Source organism: Rhineura floridana, chromosome 14 (genome assembly GCF_030035675.1).
Source record: "Rhineura floridana isolate rRhiFlo1 chromosome 14, rRhiFlo1.hap2, whole genome shotgun sequence".
Taxonomy (NCBI): Eukaryota; Metazoa; Chordata; class Lepidosauria; order Squamata; family Rhineuridae; genus Rhineura; species Rhineura floridana.
The window spans coordinates 36,364,758-36,390,257 of record NC_084493.1 but is presented as its reverse complement, the minus strand read 5'-3'; the positions used below and the strand labels follow the sequence as shown (position 1 = coordinate 36,390,257).

Below are 25,500 nucleotides of genomic sequence, written 5' to 3'. Positions count from 1 at the left end.
GTGTCGTGAGCTCTACTGGAAGGGGGTGGACAGACGAGAATGAAGCGGAGGAGGAGGAGGAGGAGGAGGAGGAGGAGGAGTGGAATGTTTGAGCCAGGGAGGGACTGAGCAGGGAGTGAGACTCAGAAGGTGCCCCAGCTCTGGACTTGGACAGTACAACCCCAGCACTTTCAGATACCTCTGTGGAGAGTCAACCTGACCAGCCGGTTGTTTCCCAGCCTGACACTTCGCCTCTCCCTGCGCTTGCATTGCCAGCAGACAGCTCTCCTCCCTTGGAGGGGGAAGACAGGATGGGGTGAGCTCAGCCTTTGCCTTGTGCCAGGAGGCAGATACGGTAGAAAATTCAACAGGCACAGTTGAGATGGAGTCTTTGCCTGCATGTGTGCTCCCAGCAGTGATAGTTGGCACATGCACACTGGGTGCCCGCCCACCTTTAGTTAAGCCGACTGAGGGGGTGGGAGTAGTTGCTGAGTCAATGTCTTAGTGCCGCGAAGTTGGGCCTAGTTAGCCTAGAGAGACGCTGAGTTCTGAGTAAGCTGTAGTTAAATGCATGAAGCACACTGAACGGAAACTTTCTCTTCCTTCAATAAAAGAAAAAAACACGGCTGTTCTTGAAGAACCACAAGTTCTTCGAGTTCGGGCAGGACATTGGGTGTGTGTCTTGCTCCTCAGTGGTGTACATAGTCTTGATCCAAACTTTAGTAAAACTTTAGTAGGGATGGAGGGTGGGGAAACACAATTTGCCCATGCATTTTGGGGAGCTGGATTAATCTTTCCCTTCGTTTTCCTAAGTCATAAACTCAGCATCTGTAAACAGTTTTTTAAAACTATAAAGCAAAACTAGTGGTAAAATACCGATATGTAATGAGTGTATATTCTCTCTCCCTCTCCCCCCCCCCATCAGAGTGAACTGGATGTACCTTTTAGAGTAAAGGCTGGACAAATAGGTAAGGCGATCATTCTAATATGTATTATGAGTTGAAGACTTTGAAAAGCTGGTAAAAAGTAGCATTTTGGCTGTTCATACATTTGTGTACAGTAGACAAGAACCTTCAAAGCTTTTTTCAAGGGCATTAGTACACAACATTCACTTGGACAATTTATAGGCTTAAAATCATGTCTTCTACATTTTTAATTGTAGTTCCATTCCTGGGGAAACAGTTGTAATACAGGGATGTTTTATGCTAAGTAGTACAGGAAAACTTTAGTTTCATTCTCCTCCCCTCTACACTTTCTGTAATGAGACTTTGACTTTTCTTTTATTTTCCTTTGCTCATTTGTTGTTGCTCATGTCCTAGATCTAAATTCATGTTAGGGTTTTCTCTGATTTTATTCTAGTTGACTCTGTCCTATGGACCGCTGTTAACACTCCTCCAAGTTTTACGAGTGACTTGCAGTTCAGCTAGAGGGTGTTGTAAGGAAAACAAACCAATAAACTTCTAACAGATGCTGTTCCATACAGTACATCTTGTAAACCATGTGATGAATCATAACTGGGCATGATATTTTATTGCTTAGCAAATAATTGAACTAGAACCTATGGTTTCAGACTTAAAACATGGTGTACAAAGCCCTATACTACTTGGGACCATGATATCTGAAAGACTTATATACCCAGTCAATCACTGTGCTCTGCAGGTGAGGGCCTCCTGCAGATACCATCTTATCAGGAGGTCCGTTCCACACAACATAGGAAGCGGACCTTTAGTGTGGCTGCACCTACCCTGTGGAACTCCCCACCCTTAAATACTAGACAGGCGCCATCTCTGTTATCTTTTCGGCACCTATTGAAGACCTTCCTTTTTCAACAAGCCTTTTAAGTTGAGACCTTACCCCAGTCTGCGTCTGTGTTGGAATTGCTTTTTAGTATGTTTTTAAATCTTTTTTTAAAAACAATATGTTTTTAACCTTTTTTTTAAAGATGCCTTGGAAGCTTTCAAAAAATGTTTTTAAAGATGTTTTGTTTTAATGTATTTTAAAGTCTGTTTTTATGATATTTTAAAGTGTTTTTAGTGCTTTTGTTTGCCACCCTGGACTCCTACTGGAAAGAAGGGTGGGATATAAATCAAATAATAAATAATAAAAATAAATAAAACATAGGAATCCTAACATTGAAAGCTTAGGATTTTTGTATTTTTTATATTTTTTAAAAAAATTGGAGTACTTATAGTCCACCTACTAACCAAGGTTCAGGAGGTGACTTACAATATATTTAAAATACTAACAGAACAGAAAGTAGTACACTAGTTACTAGTAAAGTGGTATAAAAGTCCCTCTGCCCCCCCACCCCACTTTTCTGATCTTCCAACTGCTACTCTGCAGCTAAACCTCCTGGTCTGCAGTTGACTTGTTGAGGCAGCAGATGTTAAGCTCCTCTCAGTCCAGGGCTTCCTCACTGAGCTGCTGCTGACTCTCACAGCTTCTGGTTTTGGTGACTGATATGGGAGGCACTGGAGAAACAAAAGTGTTGGAAGCCACCAGCTGCCTCCCCAGATGTTCCTGTTTGAGCACTTGCCTGATAGCCACAGACAGCAAGGAATTGCATACAGGCAAATGAGCGGACTGACAGAGAAGGGATGAGGTGTTCCATTTCTCCTCTGCACCCAGCAGAAACCAAACAGGCTACCTGAAGAAGGAAAGTCTCTCCTTTGTGTCCTACATAGAAATGCAGTTGGCTGCTGGAGGAGGCTGGCGCTCAATGCCCCTCCTGTACTAGCTCTCAGCAGGCTAGGAAATATTTGGCTTGCTGTCAGGTTTGATTTTATTTCCTATTGAAATTATTTCTTATTAAATCACCCAAAACAAATGCATAATTAAAAAAGTAAGTCTCCTGCTTGGCTACATTTCTTAAATTCATGTAATTTGAATGGGAACACAGGAAGAGTAAGCTTCCTTTGAGGAAATGTAGGTTAAGGATAAGACTATCCGTGGCTACTAGCCATGATGACTATGCTTGTATGCTTCTGAAAACCAGTTGCTGGAAACTGCAGCAGGGGAGAGTGCTCTTCACTCAGGTCCTGCTTGCAGGCTTCCTGTGGGCAACTTGGTTGGCAACTGTGAGAACAGGATGCTGGTCATTGGCCTGATCCAGCAGGCTTTTCTTATGTTCTTATGTACCTAGGGTGTGCAATGGGTGTAGTAAGAGAAGTCAAAGATTACGATTGCAATCCCATGCCAAGATACGCACTTAACTTTCAATAGTTGCTAATATATTCCTTCTGTAGAGATACTTGTACTATGCCATAGGAAAATGAAATGAAAGATACCCACCCCTTCTTGTTCATGAACAGCTTGGTACTTTTATCCAGAAGACAGTAACTGTTTGCATTACCCCCCAACAAACCTATGATGAAACAAAATCTGGCATTTTTGGGGATCAGAAATTAAACAGTTTCTTGCCTGACCAGTGCTTTAACTATGCAGTTTTGGAAGAACACCAGATCTGATGACATTTTTCTCCCATGAACCATTCTAGAGCTTTAGTAGTAGCCTAATAATAGAAATATCACTCTGCAAAAAATCTGCATTTACGTACAAAAGTCTTGTGTTGTAAACAAGGCAAACTTGAATATTTTTATTACAAACAGAATCTAACTACATGATATTTTAATTCACTCCTTATTTATTATATGTGTAAAACAAACAAAAAAACCCTAAATATCAAATACTGTTTTTGTAGATAAGCTTACCCTGAAGATTCCTTGGAAGAATTTATATGGTGAAGCAGTAGTTGCAACTCTAGAAGGCTTATATCTTCTTGTTGTCCCAGGGGCAAGTAAGTGGTTGAAGGGAAACCTGACATGCAGTCTGTAGTTAAGATTATGTTGCTGGTATCTTACACAGAAGGTGAAGACAAGAGAAAACTTCATTTAGAATGGGCTGATGTGGGCCACATGATTAAGCACACTTGAGCTAATCTTGCAGCACAATCTTATCCACGTGTACTCATAAATTAGTCCCACTAAGTTTAGTGGTACTTACTCCCAGGTAAATGTGGAAACGATGTGCTATTCTTTTGTTTTGTTTTGTAATTTTATGTAAAATAGCCCTGGGTATGTGTCATGTCAGGATAAGAACAGGGGGAGTGTGACCCTGTTGTTCTTACTTGATCTCTCAGTAGCTTTTACCATTGACAATGGTATCCTTCTGAGCTGACTTGGTGAGATGAGTATTAGAGGCACTGTTTTACAGTGGTTCTGATCCTATCTCCAGGGTCTGTTTCAGAGAGTAGCATTGGGTGATTGTCTTTTAGTCCTCTTGCAATTGTGCTGTGGGTTGCCATAGGGTATCATCTTGTTCCCAGTGCTGTTTAACATCTATATGAAGCTGTTGGGAACAGTCATTAGGATATTTGGGGTGAGGTGTAAGCAGTATGCTGATGATGCCTAGTTCTGTTCCTTGGCAGACTAGATCATGAATTTGATAGTATTTTATTTCCTAGGCATTAAATACGATGCAGAAAAAGAAGAAAAATATCTACAGGATAATAAACAAAAGGAGCTCTCAAGAATCGAAGAAGCCCTACGAAAAGCAGCAGAAAAGGGTATTGTCATTATTGAGGATTCTAAGATGATGCATTTGAATAACTCAGAAATGGCTTGTCAACTGAAAACTGTCTTGAAGTAGATCAGGAAGCTAGAGTTACCTGCGTGTTTACGAACCTTATACTGGAAACTAACATCTGAAATCTGTTTTCAGCCTTATTTGTCTCAACAGTGTTATATTGGGAGTTTGTTCTTGTTTTGCTCCTTCCTGTTGCCTTCAGTTGGAAGCCTCTCCTGTTACACAAGGCACTCTTGCTATCTTATCATGAAAGGATAAACTAATGCCTTTTGTTTTCATTGGTCCAGTTCACATGTTGCACTAAATCATGGTTTAGCATGATCTGCATGAGCAGGAAGGAGTTGCTGCAAGCATTGGGTTTGCATGCTCCCCCACCTGCATGGCTGGGAAGAAGACTGCAGTGTTTACTCTCAGCTTTAATTAATTACAGCTTATTGCGTGTAAACAGAGATGATGCCTTATATCAACTCAGGTTAGTTTTAACAAGTCATCTTCAGAAACCACAGCATGAGGTTGACCTGTTTTAAACCATGATCTATAGGTCACTTGCAAGAACAAACTCTGGTTAATTTAAAACTGAAAGTAAACACAGCTGAAGTCATTCATATGAGAGGGGAAGGGGGAGGCATGTGAGCCCCAGAATTTGTTCCTTCTTGTGCACATGGTTTAACACGATGTGTGAACAAAACCAGTTTGTGAGGCTCGTGTTTTAGATTTCAGTTTACAGTGATAAATAAGAGATTGTTACAAAATCTATATTGGCGGTTCAGATTGGAAAATAGTTTCTGTTGTTTAAAAATGTATGCTTTTTGGTTATTGCTGTCATATGGATGAAGGAGCTCATTCAGATTTCATATGTGGACTGGAGAGCATTGTGTACAAAGATGCCAAGCCTGGTGGGTATGCATGCTTAATGATTACATTAAAGCAGAATTGAAGAGGGAGATTGAATACATACTGGTCTGCTAGATTAATGGACTGGACTGCTACTTATGACTGGAGCTAGATTAAGGTTCAGCCACTTCACCAGCCGCTCAAGGGAAACACCTGCTTAGGTACTTTGAGAAACAGTGATGTATCAGAGACTCTTAAATATGTAATTTTCAATCAATGTTTCTTGTAAGTTGGTTGTAAAATCATATATATAAAAGGCTTGTGTTTTCAGTAGAAGAGGAGGTGACGTTGTTATACTGTCGCAAATTTAACAGACTGGATTCACAGAAGATTGTGCAGAATTCCACATGTCCAACAGGGCTTTCTTGGCTTCTGTGTCCTCCTAAATTTGCCGGGGCTGCCTTTGAAGCAGAAATGTGTTTTTCCACTTGTGCAAGACATTCCTGGGTCTAAGCCATTAGTTTTCTCATTACTGTGTTGAAACAGCCTTTTTTCATAAGAAAAGTACTGGTTATTTAGCATGTCAGTCCTAAACATGTTTGTTTGGAAAGATTTTGATGGAAGGAGCACATAAGACAGTTGATAATAATGGCAATATTTAATTGCAAGTTAACCCAGAAGGGGAGTTGTACACTCTTCCATACCCATGACATATGAGTATTCATCTTTCAAATGTTTTTCTTTTTGAAAGAATGTTCCCTTACCTAACTAGCAAGGACCCCCCCATCCCCTTTTTAGGAGAGACTTGGCTAGTAAAAGTGTTACATGCCAATAAACAGACAAGTGTGGCTGCAGGGATTCTGCACTTCCATCTTTTTTCAAAGCATATGTGCAGGCACTGCTCCCAAGTCCCAAGCTCAATGGTTGTTCTATGTAGTCTGAGAATTTTTTTCTCCTTTTGTACACAGACCAAGAAGCAAGTGAAGCACCTGTTTCTTTCAGGGAGCTGGAATGTGGACTGCTTAAAGTACGAAGTGTGATATCCAGCTAAGTTTACTCTGAATAGACCCATTGAAATCAATGGGTTTAAGTTACCTGAGTTCAATGAGTCTATTCTTCATATGGCTAATGTTGGATATCTCCTAGAGTTTCTCTCCATGTTAGGACAATGCAGTAATTGTTCTAAAATGATAGATGTTTTGGTGAAGGCAGGAACATGCTAGAATGTCTTACCAGTTTCAATATAACCTCTAACTCTAACCTCTGTCGGGAGAGAGACTGGGGAGTGTGACTCTGTTGATTCTCCTTGATCTCTCAGCGGCTTTCGATACCATCAACCATGGTATCCTTCTGGGATAACTGGCTGAGTTGGCAGTGGGAGGTACTGCATGGCAGTGGTTCTGCTCCTACTTGGCATATCGGCTCCAGAAGGTGGTGCTTGGGGGAGCATTGCTCGGCACCCTGCACTCTCCAGTATGGGGTTCCGCAGGGGTCAGTTCTGGCCCCCATGCTGTGCAACATCTACATGAAACCATTGGGTGCGGTCATCCAGAGCTTTGGAGTGCTCTGCCATCAGTATGCTGATGACACGCAGCTCTATTTCTCCTTTTCATCTTCATCAGGTGAGGCTGTCAATGTGCTGAACTGGTGTCTGGCTGCGACAATGGACTGGATGAGGGCTAATAAACTGAGGCTCAATTCAGACAAGACTGAGATGCTGCTAGTGGGTAGTTTTTCTGACCGGATGGTGGATGTTCAACCTGTCCTGGATGGGGTTGCACTCCCCCTGAAGGAGCAGGTTTATAGCTTGCGGGTTCTCCTAGAACCATCTCTGTCACTTGAGGCTCAGGTAGCCTCGGTGGCACAGAGTGCCTTTTACCAGCTTCGGTTGGTGGCCCAGCTACGCCCCTATCTGGACCGGGATAACCTGGCTTCAGTTGTCCATGCTCTGGTAACCTCCAAGTTAGATTACTGCAATGCACTCTACATGGGGCTGCCTTTGAAGACGGTTTGGAAACCTCAGCTTGTGCAAAATGCAGCGGCCAGATTGGTAACAGGGACCAGACAGTTCGAACATATAAAACTGATTCTGGCCCACTTGCATTGGCTGCCTGTATTTTTCCGAGCTCGATTCAAGGTGCTGGTTTTAACCTATAAAGCCTTACACAGCTTGAGACCACAATACCTGATGGAACACCTCTCCCGACACAAACCCACCCGTACACTACGTTCAAGATCAAAGGCCCTCCTCCGGGTGCCTACTCCGAGGAAAGTGCGGAGGATGGCAACAAGGGAGAGGGCCTTCTCAGTGGTGGTCCCCAAATGGAATGATCTCTTTGACGAGGTGCGCCTGGCACCAACACTGGTATCTTTTCGGTGCCAGGTCAAGACTTTCCTCTTCTCCCGGGCATTTTAGCATGTGTTTTTAAATTGTTTTTTTTAAAAGTGTTTTTAAATTTGTATATTTGTTTTTAATGTTTTTAATTGCTGTAAACCGCCCAGAGAGCTTTGGTTATGGGGTGGTATAGAAATGTAATAAATAATAATAATAATAATAATAACTGTACTGGTGCTTTGGTTTGTAGTAGCTTAACCAACTTGTTGATTAGAAAAGTAATTTATTTGAGCTAATAATGCTTAGATTTTAAAATGTTACTGTAAATCTATTTTATATTGGCTCTTTTAAAAAAAAAAGTATTAAATAGTGATTTTTTTTACTGCAGCTGCATTGAGAGGAAATCTAACTCTATACTTCTGTTAAAAGATGAGAGCATGCTTCTTACCTCAGTAACCTTTTTTGTTTTCCTTTTTTTGCACTGCTTGTTTTAATGATGCTTGCCTAACTTAAATTTATCCTCTTTCTGTAAAATTGCTTACACTGAGAAGGACGTAAGTCTAAAAAGACTAAAAAGCATTTTAAGAAACCATTTAAAAGTCATGATCATTCAAAAGGTGGGTAACACTAGCGTAGTGTGTTGAATATTCAGTTTTTGTTGCTTTTCTCTTTATAAACTGACAAAAAATCTGCAGTAATATGTGCAACCTTATTTTATGCTAACAGTACATTGGTGAGAATTTGACTTTACTGGAAAAACTGCATTGATTTTAAGTTAATTATAATTACAATACTGTGTGTTTTAAAGCAGAAATGGCAGCTCCTGCTCACAAGGAAGTCCATATATAAATAGGTGCTTGAATAGTTTGGTTTTCTACAGGTGGTTTGGAACTCTCAGTTGAAGCACAACCCAACAACAGCAGCATCTCAAATTTTTTTGTTAAGGATTTTTTTTTAAGTAAAAGATAGACAATGAGTTGTACAAGGACAAAATAGTTAATAACTATCAGTGGGTTCAGTGTTGAAAGTTAGGAGTTAAAGGTGGGCCACAAGTATGAAAATGTAGACATTACTGCTGAAATTTGGGGCATACCCCTTTTACTAGAGGTCCCTGATGGATTGCATGATTATAAATTTAATTACTAATTAATTATCCATATCCTGTATCTATTCCCTCCTTCTAGGCCACTGTCTATATAGGGTAAGACTCTAGATCACACAGGTGGGTTAAGGATTGTTTTGCCTTAAGGAATTCCAATAGACTCAATAGTGAAAGATTTAACACAGCTGGCTTTATTTTTAAATACTGTAGTATATCTGTTACAGAAAGAATGTCATAGTATGTTCATACTGTTTGCATTAGTATCCATGATGGGATGGGCCTCCTCTCTCTGATAGTCATCTGACGAGAGGACAACTTCTCCAATAGTAACGCCTCTCTTTTATCATCCCAGTATTTCCCTCCAACGGATATATATCATGTACAGTGAGCAATACAGGATCATTTCATGATTGGTCCATGCCTAGTGGAACATCATGTCAGTCCTCTCCCTGAAATCCTTACATATTTTTGAGTTTATCCAATACCACCTGAAGTTCAGAAATAGAACTGTTCTTGAACTTGATCATAAGATTTTCCAGTACTAGCCCCAAAGTTGCTCAGGCATTTCAAAAGACTTTGCATACTGACAGATGTCATTCATGTTCTGTTCTCTTCACCTATGACATATTAGCTAGATTAAATATGTCCTAGCAACCAAAGCAATACTATTGATTAATAAAGCAATATTATGGATTCAGATATGGACAGGCATATGAAAAATCTGTACACTGCCCTACTGAGCATTAGCTTATGACCAGTTATTCTCATGGCACAAACAAAAGCTTAGTTTGATAGTTCTTGGTTAGTATTCACTTTAGATGGCCCTACAGCACATTCTCTGCTTTGAGGTTTCTCAGTGTGGCCCGTTTCTTGCAAAGATCAGCAATCCATTGTAAAACAGTTCCCACTTGGAGCTTTTGGGCTGCATGCTTTAATTAGGAATGTGTGAGACCTCTTTCCTTCTGTCTTTTAAAAATCTGATGTTAAGGTCATGCCAGTATCACCTTGGAATGGTTAGATTCTATTTTAAAATGTCTAGACTGCCTTTCTAGGTCAGTACTCAAGGTGGTAAAGATACTAAATATTAATAAATGCTTGTTGGATTCATTTCTTGGAAGAGATATTTGAATGAAATTCCTGTGCTTTAGTCATGTTCTCCAGGTGTGCCTTTAGGTGCCTGGAGAAATCTGGTGAAATTTGTCCTGTTCTTGCAAGCGTTAATGATATTTACTTGCTTTTATAATTTTGATTTGCCGCCAAATTAATTCTTTTCAGTTCTTTGTGTTCTTATTTGTGCTTTTTCAACTGCTTTAGAATTTTTAAAGAGTTGTTATTGTTTTGTTAATAAGTAATCAACATTCAAAAGTCACTGACAATTCTTAATGGTCTTAGGTTAGGCTGTCTGAAGCAGCCTTAATACAGATAAAAACAAGGAGTCTTGCAGCACATTAGGGACCAGCAGATATATTATGGCATATGCTGTCGTGGTATGGGTTTAGGTACTTTAGATGGAGTGGATTCTAATGGAACTAACTACATTAGATGCAGTCTATGCAAGCTTAATGCTGTAATACATTTGTTATTCTCTGAGGTGCGACAAAACTCCATGTTGTTTTGGATGTAAAACAGTCTAGTGCAGATGTTAATACAACTGTGTGACTTTGTATGGTGCTGATAGGGAGGGATATAGGGGAAATGTGCAACATAAATTGTAGGATGAAGAAATCTTTGTGCAGAACTGAAGCTTTGTGCAAGAAGGAATAGTCTGGCAAATGCTTGTTGTGTTTGACTGTGTATTCATTTTGAGGTAGATCATTGTTCTTGAATGTACAGTGCCTTTATGCACCATTATTTAAGGGAAATATCCTCTCTTCACTTAAATTGGTGTCCTAGGATCAAGACTGAATTGGAATCTAAAATGTGTTAAAAGCAGGTCAAATAACTCCTGCCTGGTTTAGAGGTTCCTCACTAATATCTGTTAACTTGCAGGATGGGTGATACTGCGCTTCCTTTTTATGTGCTTCCCTTTCCTCTCTCTGGCACAGCTGCAATGAGCAGATCAGAATTTTTCACTTCCATTTTTAAGTAACTGTGGTTTAGTGTTAATGTCTGAAACTTGAAACACTGTGGTTGGTCTTAACTGTGAATTATGGAAACAAGCTAGCTTCATAAATCAGACATAATGTTAAACTGCAGTTAATTAAAAACAAGAGTGTTTTCAAGAAGTATTTAGTGTTTGCAGTCCTGGGTTCCTTCTGGGAGGAAGGGCGGGATATAAATTTAATAAATAAATAATAATAAATTAAAAAACAAAAGTACAACTGTCCCATCTCCTTTGCAGCCCAGAATCTGAACAAGTTTTTAAAAGCTATCGGAGATAATGAACATTTTAACCTAAATTCCTGATCCAGGAGGTAGTAATAAATGTAAAGGTGTGTCTGTGCCTTGGATTAGCCAGAAGTTCATTTTCAATTCATGGATGAGGGGAACAAGTTAATAGGATTGCCTGCCAAGTAATTTAAGTTGCCTTCAAAGCAGCAAGTTAACCAATCACTTTGGGGAGGTCTTTCTTGCTTTGTCATGAAGCCCATAGAGAGTTTGCCACAAGGAAATGCAACCCTCAGGCCAGAAAAGATTTTCCACTCCTTCTGTAAACATATTTTAGCATTGCATCTAAATCGGGCTAGTCCTGTATATGCAGAGAGGAAGGTGTTCAGAATTTACTGCAAATATAGCTCTGTTCAGATGTTATAGCTCTTGTGTAGAGCAATACATGAGCAGGGCTGCTCCAGGTAGTCCCACCCCAATATTGTGTGCACTGATTAATCTTGTCAACTGTGTGTGCAGCACAAAAGTCAGTGAGGAGGGGCGAACGCTTCCACTAAAGCTGCACAATCAGGGTTCTAGGTTGTATGGTAACTGTAACCACAGCTTGGAAAAGTTACTTTTTTGAACTACAACTCCCATCAACCCCAAGTAGCATGACCACTGTATTGGGCTGGTGGGAGTTGTAGTTCAAAAAAGTAACTTTTCCAAGCTCTACATGGGAGTTAAAACTTCTGATTAGGCTTTCTCTGGTATATGAATACTGTCACCATTTTTGCCTGAAGTGCTGAAGTGTTTTGGATACACTTAATTGGGGTTGGGTTGGGGATATAGCAGGAGCTTAAAATCAATACTGTGTAAAATGTGATGAAATTTGAGTTAAAAACAAACAACCATTCTTTTGGCCACTTCCCAGGAAAGAATTCTTGGCTGTGAGAGCATTGACTTTCTATTGTTTCTTCCCTTCCTTGCTTTGAAAAATAAATACAAATTGGACTATCTAGAGAAAGAGAAGATTACACAGTTAAATATCTTTTTTCTTAACCAGAATCTCAAAATGAAAACAAAAACAAAACACCAACTTACCCTCATTGTTGTAGTTGGTGAGAAGTAAACTTTTACTTGTATTAAATGGTGTTTGGTGTGGTTATTTGATTCTTGGATGAAATGAAAGAATTTGGGAGTATGGAAGTGGAGGCTGACTTACAAATTATGTTTCTAGATAAACCAAAGGCAGAGAAGAAAGATACTTTTTTGGAAAAGCTTGCAACACAAGTTATCAAAAATGTACAAGTCAAAATTACAGGCATCCATATCAAGTATGAGGATGATGTAAGTAATGTGAATTCCTTTTAGTTACAACAAACAATAAAAAGCCAGTGTTAACTATATTGATCTGTACTATTGATACCACAGTATTCTGTAAAATACATAATCAAGCTAGCCTTCAAAAATCAAGAAATATCAAAATAAAATAGTAAAATAAAACATTCCTAAAATAATCAAGGCAAACCATAATCAAAAGCAGCAAAGTCCAAAAGGCTGCTGATATAAGAAGGGGTTTGCTGCTTGTGGGAAAGTGAGCAGCAAGGGGAGCCAGGTGAACCTCCTTATGAATCTAATTCTGTGTACCACTACTGGACAAGCCCTATCCTGTGCCCATCTGCCACACATCTGGTATGTGTGTGTGGAGAGAGGGGCCTCTGAAGCAGACCATAGGTTTTGGCAAGAATTGTATGGTCATGGGGGAAGTGATTTTTAACTTCCGTACATCACCTGGCAGCTGCACTTTTACCCACTGAAGTTTCCAAGTTTCTTCCAAGGTGTAAAGTGCATTATAGAAATCTGGCATGGAAGTGACTAGGGCAGAGGTAGTCAAAGTGGTGTCCTCCAGATGTTGTGGATTATATCTCCCATTAGCTCCAGCCAGCATGGCCAGTATGACTGATGGGAGTTTAAGTCCAAAGCATCTGGAAGACACCATGTTGGTTATCTCTGAGCTAGGGAATAACTTTTAATGTGCCAAAGCCTCTGTGGCTTGCATTTAAGTGTGTCACAGAATCCTGAAGTGTCAAAAGAAATGGGAAAGTTGATGAGGACTATTCTGAAAACTTGTCTTGAAATCAGAACCTAAATTAGTATGTATTTGCTTGCATAATGAACAAAATGTGCACATGCATATTTAAGTAAAAGCTCACATGAACAGTGGAGTATTCCAGGCTGCACCCAGTAAACTTACTTTGATATTTTTATTATGCTGCCTTTTTAGCTTTTGTGGGACATGAGAAGCAGTAATGGATGTTGACCAAGTCCTAATCTTCTACATAAGAATGAAAACATTGTATCCAGTGTTAGTCATACTTTGCAGAACTGATGAAATTAATGGACATTACTAACTTGGATATGCTCATTTGAATAGGTCTACTCTGAGCAGAACTTAGTTGGATGCAACCCAGTATAGAGAAAAATTCAGAGAAAGGAGCAGTCTTATATCTAGAAATGAGACCAATTGAACACAGTTGAACTTACTTCTGAGTAAATATGCATAGGATTGCATTGGAAGACAAAGGGTCTGGTAATGAGAATTTCAAAGAAATATGATATGCTGCAGAGCATGGCCACTTCTCTGTACAAAATATCCGAAGATAGAATGCTTCAGATTTCAGCTTGTTTACAAGCACTCAGTTTCGAAGGATAATATCCAATGTTAGTCATACTCAGAGTAGAACCCTGGAGATCAACCGACTTAAGTCTATTAATTTAAATTTAATTTAATTACAGTGAGTATTACATAGCTGGCTATCACTCAAATACCGTGCACACTTTTTAATGTTTGTAAGTAAGGCTTTAAGATGTTTAATATTGCATATCATAATATTTTCTACTTTTTATCTTTCGTAGATCACAGATCCTAGCCGACCACTTTCTTTAGGAATGACACTGGGGGAGCTTAGTTTACTGGTAATGCTAACCTTTTTCTGGTAGAATTCATGCAAATTTGAAAAACAAGAAGAAGAAAGCACATTTCCATGCTTTTGCCAAAATAAAGAGGAGTTTGAGTCTTGCAATCTTCTTATGAATGTGTATATGTATTTAAAAGTAAAAGAGAAATGCTATGATTATTATTATATGCTCTCAGTATAATATAGCTTAGAAATAAGGTTGCTATGTAATTAAGGGCAAACCATGGGTTTAAGGTTTAAAGCAATACCGTATCTGAAAAATGGCATGTTGCCAGTTGCTCAGGTAGTTTCAGGGAAAATTGCGGGTGGTCAGGACCTACCTAGAAAATATTTTTCTATTCTACATTGTTTGCTGGGAAATAATAGTCTAGGAAATAATGCTTCCCTCAGTGCTGATGCAGTTGAAAACCACTTCATTAATAATCTTGTCATTTTGGTTTTTGTGTAGAAAAGAAGTAGAGTTTTATGAGGAAAAAAAATGCGTCTTTCTGCTTTGTATGTATTGGGAAAAAAGAGAATAATATTTATACCCCAAATTAGCAGACTTCAAACTGCTTGTTGCTGTTGATTTCCCTTTTTGCTTAATTGTTGCTGAAATTCTTCAGTTGCAGTTACATCAATATAAACGTCTCTTGGCAATTCTCCATATGCAACCCAATCCTATGCGTGTTTACTTCGCAGTAAATCTGACTAAATTCAGTGGCACTTTTAAGTAGATAAGTGTATCTGCTTATCTGGCAGTGAGCCCCATTGAATTCAGTGGAGCTTAATTTGAGTAGAGATGCATAGGATTGCACTGTTAGCAGCTGTGTTTTTGCTGGTTGAGTTCAGGTCCAAAATTCTAGTTCAGTGTACTTAAAATCTTAGGTAGCTGTATAGTATGTCTAGTTCTTGCATTAAGTTCTGAAACAAATTTGATACGAGTGATTATTTTGTGTAGTATTGGTACTTTCCTGTTCATACCCCATAAGATGTAGTTGTGTATGTTCCTGCACTTCGAAAAAACTTCTCCTCTGAGGAGGGGGAAATAATTCCTTCTGGTGGCAGCCCCCTGTGCCTCATGTGACCCTTTTTTTGGAGGGGCCCAGAACTTGTGTGTATGCATATAATACTACTGCTGGAAGTAGGGAGTTTAAAAAACTTGATTTGTAAGCAGAAGACTACCTGCTGCACTCTGGACCCCATCCATAGTGCTTTAGCTTTCTGTTGCTTCTTCCTCTCCTGCCCCCAACAAACACTTTAGAGTTTTTTATATAGGAATTCTTTTATTGAAAATATTTATAATGATTAATATTACTTAAAAATGTAAATATACTGCCTTCAAATCAATTCCGACTTATGGCGACCCTATGAATAGGGTTTTCATGAGGCTGAGAGGCAGTGACTGGCCCAAGGTCACCCAGTGAGAGTCATGGCTATGTGGGGATTCAAACAGTGGTCTCCCAGGGCGTAGTCCAACACCTTAACCACTTAGCTGATCTTTAAAAATGGATGGTTCAAAGATGTTGTTCTATAAAAATGTGGGAAAGCAATTGGATCATTCATGCCAAATGACCTTTTTCATCATGAGACTTTGTCCTTCTTGAACATGAACTGTTCTGTATAATGCCACATGTGAATTACTTTTGCCATTGTTGTTCAGCTGTGGAAAATGCCTAGAATCCAAAGTAGGGTTGGTGGTATAATAAAGAGAAGATGTGAAACAAAACAAATCACTGAATTTTAACTTATTTCTGTTTCCAGACTGCTAATGAAAACTGGACCCCTTGCATTTTAAACGAGGCTACAAAAGTCATATACAAGGTATGGTCAAACCACTAACATAGGGGTTCCTAAACTGTAGTCTGTGTGCCACCAGTGGTCCATGAGCTTATTCAGGTGGTCCGCAGCATGTCCGCATTAAATATTCATATTTATGTTTAATTTTTATTTATTATTTATTTATTATTTGATTTATATCCCGCCCTTCCTCCCAGCAGGAGCCCAGGGTGGCAAACAGAAATGCTAAAAACATATCATAAAAAGACCTTAAAATACATTAAAACAAAACAGCGTTAAAAACATTTTTAAAAAAAGCTTTAAAAACATCTTTAAAAAAAAAGGGTTAAAAACATATTATTAAAGAAAACATATTAAAAGCAATTCCAACACAGACGCAGACTGGGATATGTCTCAGCTTAAAAGGCTTGTTGAAAGAGGAAAGTCTTCAAAAGGCGCTGAAAAGATAGCAGAGATGGCATCTGCCTTAATATTCAAGGGGAGGGAATTCCACAGGGTAGGTGCCACCACACTAAAGGTCCGTTTCCTATATTGTGCGGAACAGACCTCCTGATAAGATGGTATCTGCAGGAGCCCTTCACCTGCAGAGCGCAGTGATCGACTGGGTATATAAGGAATAAGACGGTCTTTCAGGTATCCTGGTCCCGAGCTGTATAGGGCTTTGTACACCAAAACTAGAACCTTGAACTTGGCCCGGTAGCAAATGGGCATGTGTATTGCAGCTTTTATTTATTGTTTTATTTTGCTACAGTTTTAATTCTATGAAATGCGAACTATAATACAATAAAAGGCAATATAAGAAGCAATAAAAAAATACAGCAATCTACCACAGCACATTACCGTTGCTACAACAGGCTGAAAAAGTGGTCCACCAAGACCATCTACAGTTTTCAGGTAGTCCATGGGGAAAAAAGTTTGGGAACCGCTGCTCTAATACAAAGTTCAGGAGCAGAAATTTAATTTTTATGTTAACCAGTGACCAGAATTCAAAACGCTATTTTTGTTAAGCCTGCGGTATGTTTTTTTAGCAGCCTCCATTCGAACAATAGATGCTCCTCCTCTCACCCCAGTAGCATCGTCTGATGTTTGGCAAGTAGAATTACTTGGCCTTGTTTGGGTATCACAATACTCCATGCATGCTGGCTTATCGTGTCCAATTGCTCCTGCCTTGCTTCTCCTCTCACATGAGTGGGAGAAAGAAGCTGCAATTAAGCTTGGTTTCTCGTGATGTCTGAACCTGGTTACCTGGTTTGTTGCTATCCTTAAGCCTTGATTTATTATTGGCTAATGAATCTTGACTTGTTAGGAAAACCAAGGTTAGGAAGAAACAGTTTTCCCCAGGTAGCATGCCATCAAGTGGGTGGTAGCACCGCCTGGTGTCTAAAGACAGGAATGCACAAGAGTCAAGACTCCAGCTGCTCCTTCTGGTGGCTTGACCCTAGTCCATTCCTGCCTTTGTCTTAGGGGTATCCTTTCAGCCTTAACTCTCTTTCAGTGAGTCTGTTCCTTATTGATTCTGTTGACATTTCTTTCTGTTTTCCTCATTTCTTCTCTGGTTTGTGTGTAAAAAACCTCCCAAAAACAAAAAACACACCTTTTTGCTGAGGCTTGCTTATGCTGCCTCTTTTTTCTCGCTTTTGTGGCTGTGGCCTTCTCTGGGTTGTTTCCTCTCCTGGCCATGCGGCTCCTTCTGCGGCCTGTCTCCAGCTCCTCAGCCAGCCCCAGCTCCTGCTCTGCTTCAGAGCTTCTCTGTGATCTTCTCTCCCGCTGGCCACCTTGCAGAGCTTGTGGCTGTGGCTCCATTCCTCTTCCCTCACCGCCTCTGCCCTTTCCTGCCAGCTGCTTTTCGGAGCTCACGGCTGTGGCTCTGATCCTCTGCCCTTATCTCCTCTGCCCTCTCCTGTTGCCTGTCTCTAGGGGCTTGCAACTGCTGCTCCTTTCCTGCGCCTGCTTCCTGCCACCCCTTTCTTGGAGCCTGTGGCTGCGGTTCCTCTCCTGCCCTGGCCTCCTCTCAGAGCCCTGTCACCCATCTCTTGGAGCTCGTGGCTGTGTCTCCTTTCTCTCCTGCCTGCTGGCCTCTTGAAGCTCGTGGCTTCAGGTCTGCTCTGTTCTGTTCCCTGAGCTCCTCCGACAGCCACCACTGCTGCTTGTCCCTGCAGTCTGTGCCTTCTCCTGGCTGGGGAGCGCAGGCTTCTCTCCAGTTAGGGGGTTCCCGCCATTTTTTCTTACTGTTTTTCCTGCCTTTTTTCCTCCATCCGCCATTTTGGTTTGCCTTTTTCCCCACCCTTTTTTCTTCTCCAGTCTCTCCAGTGCCTATTTGTACCTGGTCTCCTTTGCTTATTCCCCGTCTTGCACAAAAGGAGAAGCGTGGAATAGGAAGAAGTGGAGAAGAAAGGGAAGAAGCAATAAGGAATTGGAGTAAAAAACCCCCAAACTTGGCTGCATTTGAGGTCAAACCGCTCCCCTCTACCGTGTGCATGTTACTGCTGGACTCCTTCAATCCATCGCACCCCTCTACCTGTGCATGTGTTGATTGGCTCCTCACCACACCCTTCAGTCTGTGCGTGTGTGATTGGACTTTATTATGTCTTGTCTGGTACCACTTCCTTCTACTGTGTGCGTGTTTACCATGGCTGGGCCATCTTCCACTGCAGCTATGGAATTGGTGGCAGAGCCACATCTGCCCATCCGTGATACACCGCTGCAAACCTCTTCGCAGTCACTGGCATCTCAACCCGCCTCTAAAGCCAAGTCGTCTAAGCAAAGACTTTCCAAGCACATTCCTTCCAAATGTTCTAAGTCACTTTTCTCTGCTAAGTGGAAGGCTAACAGACAAGCTCGCTATGTCAGTCTCCCTTCTTCATGTGGTAATTCTGTAGAGGATCAGCAGAAACTGGAGACCCTTTCCCATTCGCCTGCTGAGTTTTCAGAGGAGGAATTTGAGGGTTTTCCCAACCAGCCTCCAGTAGTACCTCCTCGCCAGTGGTTCCCCTTCACGTAACCTCCAACTCCTGCATCTTTATCCTTGGCTGAGCTACTTGAGCCATCCGCACCTTCACCCCAGCCTCAGTTGCCCTTGTATCCTCTTGCATCTTTCGCCCCCTTGCAGAGTCTTCTTCTGAAACAGGCCTTCCTATCTCAATTCAGAGACTCTCTGCTGGGTTCCATTTCCTCTGAGCTGCAAAGGCCTGCCCTCGTCTCAATGCATCAGGCCCGACCTTCACCCTTAGCTGAAGAGTGTCTGGAGCAATGAGGCTCTTGTCTCCTAACCCTTTTGATTTCTCCAGGGGAAGGGTTCAACGCTCTCTAGAGGCTGAGGCTGATCCACTTGATCCTTTCATCACTCCTGAGGGAGATGAGGCTGAGTGGAGTGGGGAGTTGGAAGGAGAGGAAGATTGCTCACACCGTTTGTTTCAATCTTCAGATGACCTCGCCTTATTTTGCAAGAGCCAAGACATTGGGTCTTGATGTGCCAATGCCTGAACCTTCATCTGCCCCTGTCAAAGGGGGCTAAGGTGTTGAAAGCTTCCAAGTCTTCAGTTCATTCCTTCCCAGTTCCTGACCCTTTTGACAAGATAGCAAAGGAGGAATGGGGTCATCCTCTTCATGCATGCCACATGACAGCCTTTGCTAGCAAGTTTTATTCATTAGATCCTGAATTCATTAAATTCCCGAAGGTCTCTGCAGTGGACAGGCCCATTTTGGGTCTGATTTCCAGGTCTCTCCTTCCGAAAGAAGGGGACTCTGAATTCAAAGATGCATCTGAGTGGAGGCTGAACCTCACTCTTTGAAGAACCCATGACACCTTGGCATATGCCATCCAAGCTTCCTGCGCTGCCTTATTGATCACCACATCCTCTGTGATGTGGCTCGATGAGTTACTCGACAATCCTCAGCTGGACCCGGCTAGACTCTGTAAGACCTTGGTCAAGCGACACAAGGCTGCAGCGTTTGTGGCAGATGCTAGATGCAACACAGTTTGCCGCTAAGGCTGTGTCCACAGTTGTGGTAGCTTGCTGGACCCTTTGGCTATGCCACTGGAATGCTGACAACATTGCTTGTATCAACCTTTCCACAGCCCCCTATTTGGGCTCCCAGTTTTTTGGAGATGAGGCCCTCAAGGCAGTGCTGGTTGATCCCAAGGATAAGAGGAAACGGGTGTTAGCCACAACTAAATGAGGCAATGGCAGAGCTGCTAGCAGATCATCATCCTATAATACCAGCAGTCCTTTAGGCCATCATGACCCACAGGTAGGGGCCGGGGTTTTCTCTCCTCAAGAGGCTACTGGAAGAAGCAGTGCTTCTTTGGCCGCAACCGGAACCAGTTTTTGGGATGTCAGAGACGTACTCTGACCTCTGGCCATGGGGGATGTCAGCAGCGCCAGTACTGATGCCATTCCAATAGGTGGCAGACTTCTTCACTTTGCCAACGCTTGGAGGCATGTTACCATGGATGCTTGGGTGCAAGATTCTGTGATTCACGGTTACTCTATAGAATTCTGGGAGCTTCCTCCACACAGGTTTCTGCCATCCTCCCTGTCCCCCTCTCCCGAGAGGCGGGCAGTGATGACAGAGGTCATACGTCACTTGCTTTCCATAGGAGCAATAGAGCCAGTGAAACCTGCTGAATTTTACTCAGGTGTCTACTCCATTTTGTACACAATGCCCCAAAAAGATCATTTGTGAAGCGCAATCCTAGACCTCAAATTCCTCTACTCCTTTCTCAGGCATCAGTGCTTCAAGATGGAGTCTCTGGCATTGATGGTGGAGGCACTCCAGGAAGGGGACTTTTTGGCTTCTATTGATCTGAAGGAAATCTACCTGTAGGTACCAATCCTGCCATCCCATCAAAGGTTCCTGAGGTCATATGACCAGGCTCACTTCCTGTACTGGACTCTGCTGTTTGGTCTCTCATCAGCTCCAAGGGTGTTTACGAAGCTGATGGTTGCTCTGATGGAGCACCTACAGCTCCAGGGTATCCACATCTGTGTCTGCCTGGACAATCTCCTGGTATGGACACACACTGTCTCAGGCATCCACCCACATACGTCTCACCCTCGACGCCTTGAGGGACCATGGCTTCCTCGTGAACTTAGAAAAGGGCCACCTGATTCCGACGCAGCGTCTTCAGCAACTTGGCGCCATATTGGACACAGCTTGTGCAATGGTGTTTGTCCCCAGAGAGGATAGCAGCCACCATCCACACAGCTCGTCATATGACGGCCCAAAAGACAGAGGATGTGATGCTCCTAGCCAAAGCACTGGGACTGTTAATATTCTTCATTCACACTGTTTCCTGGACTCACCACCATACCCAACCACTCCAGTGGGCTCTCCTGCCCTTTCAGCTGGACATCACCAATTCCAGAAAGAGGAGAATACATCTTTCCCCATTCCTGCAGTCTCTTTTGCTGGTGGACAGTGACTGAAAATCTGTAGAAACCAACTACCTTCAGAGAACGCAAGAGGACTCTGATTACAACCAGTGCCAGTTTCCTAGGGTGGGGTGCCCATTGCAATTCCCTCTTCATTCAAGGCAAGTGGACAGCTGCTGAGCAACTGCTCAGCATAAACTTGCTGAAGTTGTGACCTGCGTGTCTGGCTCCTTCATCTTCATGAGAAGTTCCATCTAACTGACAGTCCCATTCGGACTGATGTCAGTGTGAAAGCACATTTGAACTGTCAAGGGGGTACAGGTCAAGGGCTCATCAAGCAGAGTCGACTCTCATCTTCAGTTGGGCTGAATGTCACCTACACTCCCTGAGGGTGGAGCACCTCAGCAGCGACATCAATATCTCAGCAGACCGGCTCAGCAGACAACAAGTTCTTCCTTGGGAGCGGAAACTGCATCCCGAGGTGTTCCATCAACTGCTTCGTTGGTTCGGTCCATTTACAATAGATCTCTTTGCCTCCACTCAGAATGCGCAGCGTTTAAGGTTCTTTGCACGGTATCATCAACAGGTCGCTGAAACAATCGACACGCTGTCAACACCATGGCCAAAAGGGCTACTCTATGCTTTTCCTCCAGTTTCTCTGCTGGGGCAGACCATCAGGAAGATTCATCAGGAATGTGCTCGGATCGTTCTCCTGGCACCTTACTGGCCATGCAGGTCATGGTTTTCAGATCTTCTGGCTCTCTCAATCCAGAAACTGTGGCATCTACTATCGTGGCCAGACCTGCTCTCTCAGGGTCCAGTTTGGCATCCAGATCCCGCCTGGCTGAGTTTGTCAGCCTGGGTGTTGAGTGGAGCCACTTGAGATGTTCAGGGCTCTCTAAGAATGTTATTGGTACCATTTTAGCATCTAGAAGGCCTTCCACAATCTGTATTTACCAAGCCACATGGTCAGCCTTTGCTGCATAATGCTCCGTCTGTCCAGTGCTATGGTTAACCACCTACTCGACTTCCTCCATGTTGGTCTCTTAATGGGACTGAAGCCTAATACTCTGCACTGGCAGGCCTCAGCCGTTTCAACCATCTTGTTTGTGTGGTCAGACCAGACCTCCCTCGAAACACACCCCTTAGTCAAGTGGTTCCTGAAAGCGGCTTCTCTCTTCTCACTGCCTATAGCCTATCGGTTTCCTTCTTGGAGTCTTCAAAAGGTCCTTCAGGCCTTGCAAGTCCTCTTTTTGAGCCTCTCAGGACTGCCTCATTATGTTTGCTCTCATATAAAGTCCTTTTTCTTGTGGCAGTTACTTCAGCCCGGATGGTATCGGATCTGGCAGATTTTTCCATTACCCATCACCTCTGTATGTTCCACAAGGACTCTGTGCTGCTCTGTCTGGATCCTACTTTTTGACCTAAAGTTTCTTCTGTTTTCCATTGCAGTCAGAATATCACTTTACCTTCCTTTTGTCTGCAGCCGACTCATCCCCTCAAGAAGGCCTGGTATTCTCTGGATGTACCTAAAGGTTTACCTGGTTAGGACCCAGGACATTCGTCTGACCGAGTCCCTTTTCATCTGGTTTCATCCTAGGACCTTGGGGAAGAAGGACACCAGCTCACTGTCTCGTTGACTGTGGACTTGCATCACTCTGGCTTATGAATCTCTCCAAATACCTCTGCCTCAAAATGTCACAGCCCATTCTACAAGGTCGGCAGCAACTACGGCTGCCTTTGCAACCAATGCAAATGTCTAATGTCTAATGTATTATTCTGTTTTGTACGTCGCCCAGAGTGGCTGGGTAACCAGCCAGATGGGCGACTAATAAATCCAATAATAAATAAATAAATAAATGCACCCATTGCAGATATTTGTAGGGCTGCTGTGTGGTCCATACTGAATTCCTTTATTAGACACAATAAAGTAGATCATTAAGCTTCTTCAGATGCCTCATTTGGTAGGTGGGCTCTACAACAGGAACTATCTTCCTCTGATGCAGTCAGGTCCCACCCTACTGGGACTACTTTGGTACATCCCACCTGATGGCATGCTACATGGGAAAAATGGACTGTTGATCTCACCTGAAAGGTGGTTTTCCTAGGTAACATGCCATCAGGGCCCTCCATGTTGAGGGGGGCCACCTAGCTTTTTCTGGAGGTAATTTGAATTACATTAACTGTATTACATTGACTGCATGAGTCATGTTATTGCTAAGGCTGTTCTTTACTGTTCATTACTGTTTGTTCATATTTCCAGTTTGGAGTCAAGATGTGTATTACGGTTGCTGCTCCTTGTATTCTTTTCTGTCTGATTTTCCATCTTAGAGAGATGCACGGATCTGGTGTACACTTCATCTGGAATGGACTGGGGTCAAGCCGGAAGGAGCAGCTGAAGTCTTGACTCTTGTGCATTCCTGCCTTTGGACACCAGGTGATGCAACTACCCACCTGATGGCATGATACTTGGGAAAACCACCTTCCAGGTGAGACCAGCTGTCCGTTCTGGGTTCAGATGTCATAGGAAGCCAAGCTTAATTGCAGCTTTTTACTCTAATGCAGACTTTTCCAACTTTTGTGCCCCAGATATTGATGAACCGCAATTCCCATCAGCCCCATCCAGCATAGCCAATGGTCAGGATTGATGGGAATTGTAGTCCAGCAACATCTGGGGGCACAAAGGTTGGGAAAGGCTGAGGAATGAAGGAGGGAGTGATCAGGGGAGGAATGAAGTGGGAGTGATCAGGCAGTGTGCAGTAGCACTCTCCTTGTTCCCATTGAGGTATAAAGCCTGTCTTGCTGCTGTTGCTTGTTTAATTTATTCATTGCATTGCACAAAAAAATCTTAAAATCAATGCATCAAGAGGATCATACTAAAAATGACAATACATTAATTGTAAATACCTCCACAACATCCTACTGGAACTAGCTTGTTAGAAAAACTGGTGTTTGATGGAATAGGTGCCATAGCTGACACAAGTGTTATGATCCTTTGATCCCATCATATGGTAAGAGGGAAAGCTGCCTGGTGAAAAGAGAAAGTTGGCTGTTTCCATAGTCTGCAGCCCATCCTGTCCTAATCTTTGTAGACATTGATTATGTGGAAATATTTATTGCTTCTCTGTAGCGCCTTTATACTTCTTTATACTTCCTTTAGGATGAAGTCTGCAAAATACCTAGTGAATGGCTGTACCACGGAATTCACTATAATTTCTAATGTAAAGTTTGCTTTTGAAGGCATAGCCTGAATTGCTCCCTCATTTTAAAAGTAACATATTTGATGAAAGTGATTTCGTATTACACTTTGCAATAGCTAATGAGATGTCTGCTCTTTCAGATTTTGCGCCTTGATTCTCTCAGTGCCTACTGGAATGTGGAGAGTGAAATGTATTACCATGCTTCCCGGGAAGAAATACTGGTAACTTTTTATTTATTTATTGTATTTATTGTATTTATATATTGTGCTTGTTTTTATCTTTTTGTACACTGCCCAGAGAGCCTTCGGGCTTAGGGCGGTATATAAATTAAACTAAATAAATAAATAAATAATAAATAACTTTAAGTCTTAATGTACCTATATAAATGTTAAACACATTTTATTATTTTCTTACTGATATGGGTAAGTTTCATTTTTTAAAAAAGGAGAAATGACTGGTTGTGACTTTGGCACTGATTCATCATAGCATTAGAGAAAGGATGGCTAACCTTTTTCAATCTGAGGGGCACACCGAGGTTTGGCCACCTCTCCAAGGGTCGTACGCCTGTGTATGCACAGACACTCTCGCAGCACATGTGCACACACATGCGCTTGGTAGAGGGGTGTGGTGGGCAGACAAGCACACATGCACACACACAGCAGAAGTGGGGTGGGAGGAGAGTGTTTTTGATTCCCAAGGCACTGCTGCTGTAGGATGGTCATTTTCTACTCTGGTGCTGACTGGAGGAGCTAAAAGAAAGTGTTTTTGCAATGGGGAAAATATTTCTTTTTACCCTTAAAAGCCTCCTTCTTGCATGGTGCAATTGTCGGAAGGTCTTAGAGAAGAAACAGGACGGAGAGCCATTATTATTTCCTGAGCCTTTCTAAGACCTTTAACAATGGCTCCATGCAAGATGGGGAGCTTTTTAAGCATAAAAAGAGGTACCAAATCTAGGAAGGCAGTGGTGGGGCATTCAAAACTGCTCTATGGGGCAGGATCAGCCTGTGACTGCAGGTTCATCACC

General features: G+C 42.1%; 1 protein-coding gene across 2 annotated transcripts in view; it reads left to right on the top strand.

Annotated features, from left to right (window-relative positions):
* Positions 1-25,500, top strand: part of VPS13C (vacuolar protein sorting 13 homolog C) — a 225,398-nt gene that overhangs the window by 14,404 nt on the left and 185,494 nt on the right. For both annotated transcript variants that reach the window (XM_061595881.1, XM_061595880.1), the window contains exons 3-9: positions 905-947; positions 3,680-3,775; positions 4,442-4,543; positions 12,382-12,491; positions 14,061-14,120; positions 15,866-15,925; positions 24,617-24,697. In XM_061595881.1, the coding sequence (XP_061451865.1) occupies positions 905-947; positions 3,680-3,775; positions 4,442-4,543; positions 12,382-12,491; positions 14,061-14,120; positions 15,866-15,925; positions 24,617-24,697 (552 nt within the window). The remainder of the gene's footprint in view (positions 1-904; positions 948-3,679; positions 3,776-4,441; positions 4,544-12,381; positions 12,492-14,060; positions 14,121-15,865; positions 15,926-24,616; positions 24,698-25,500) is intronic.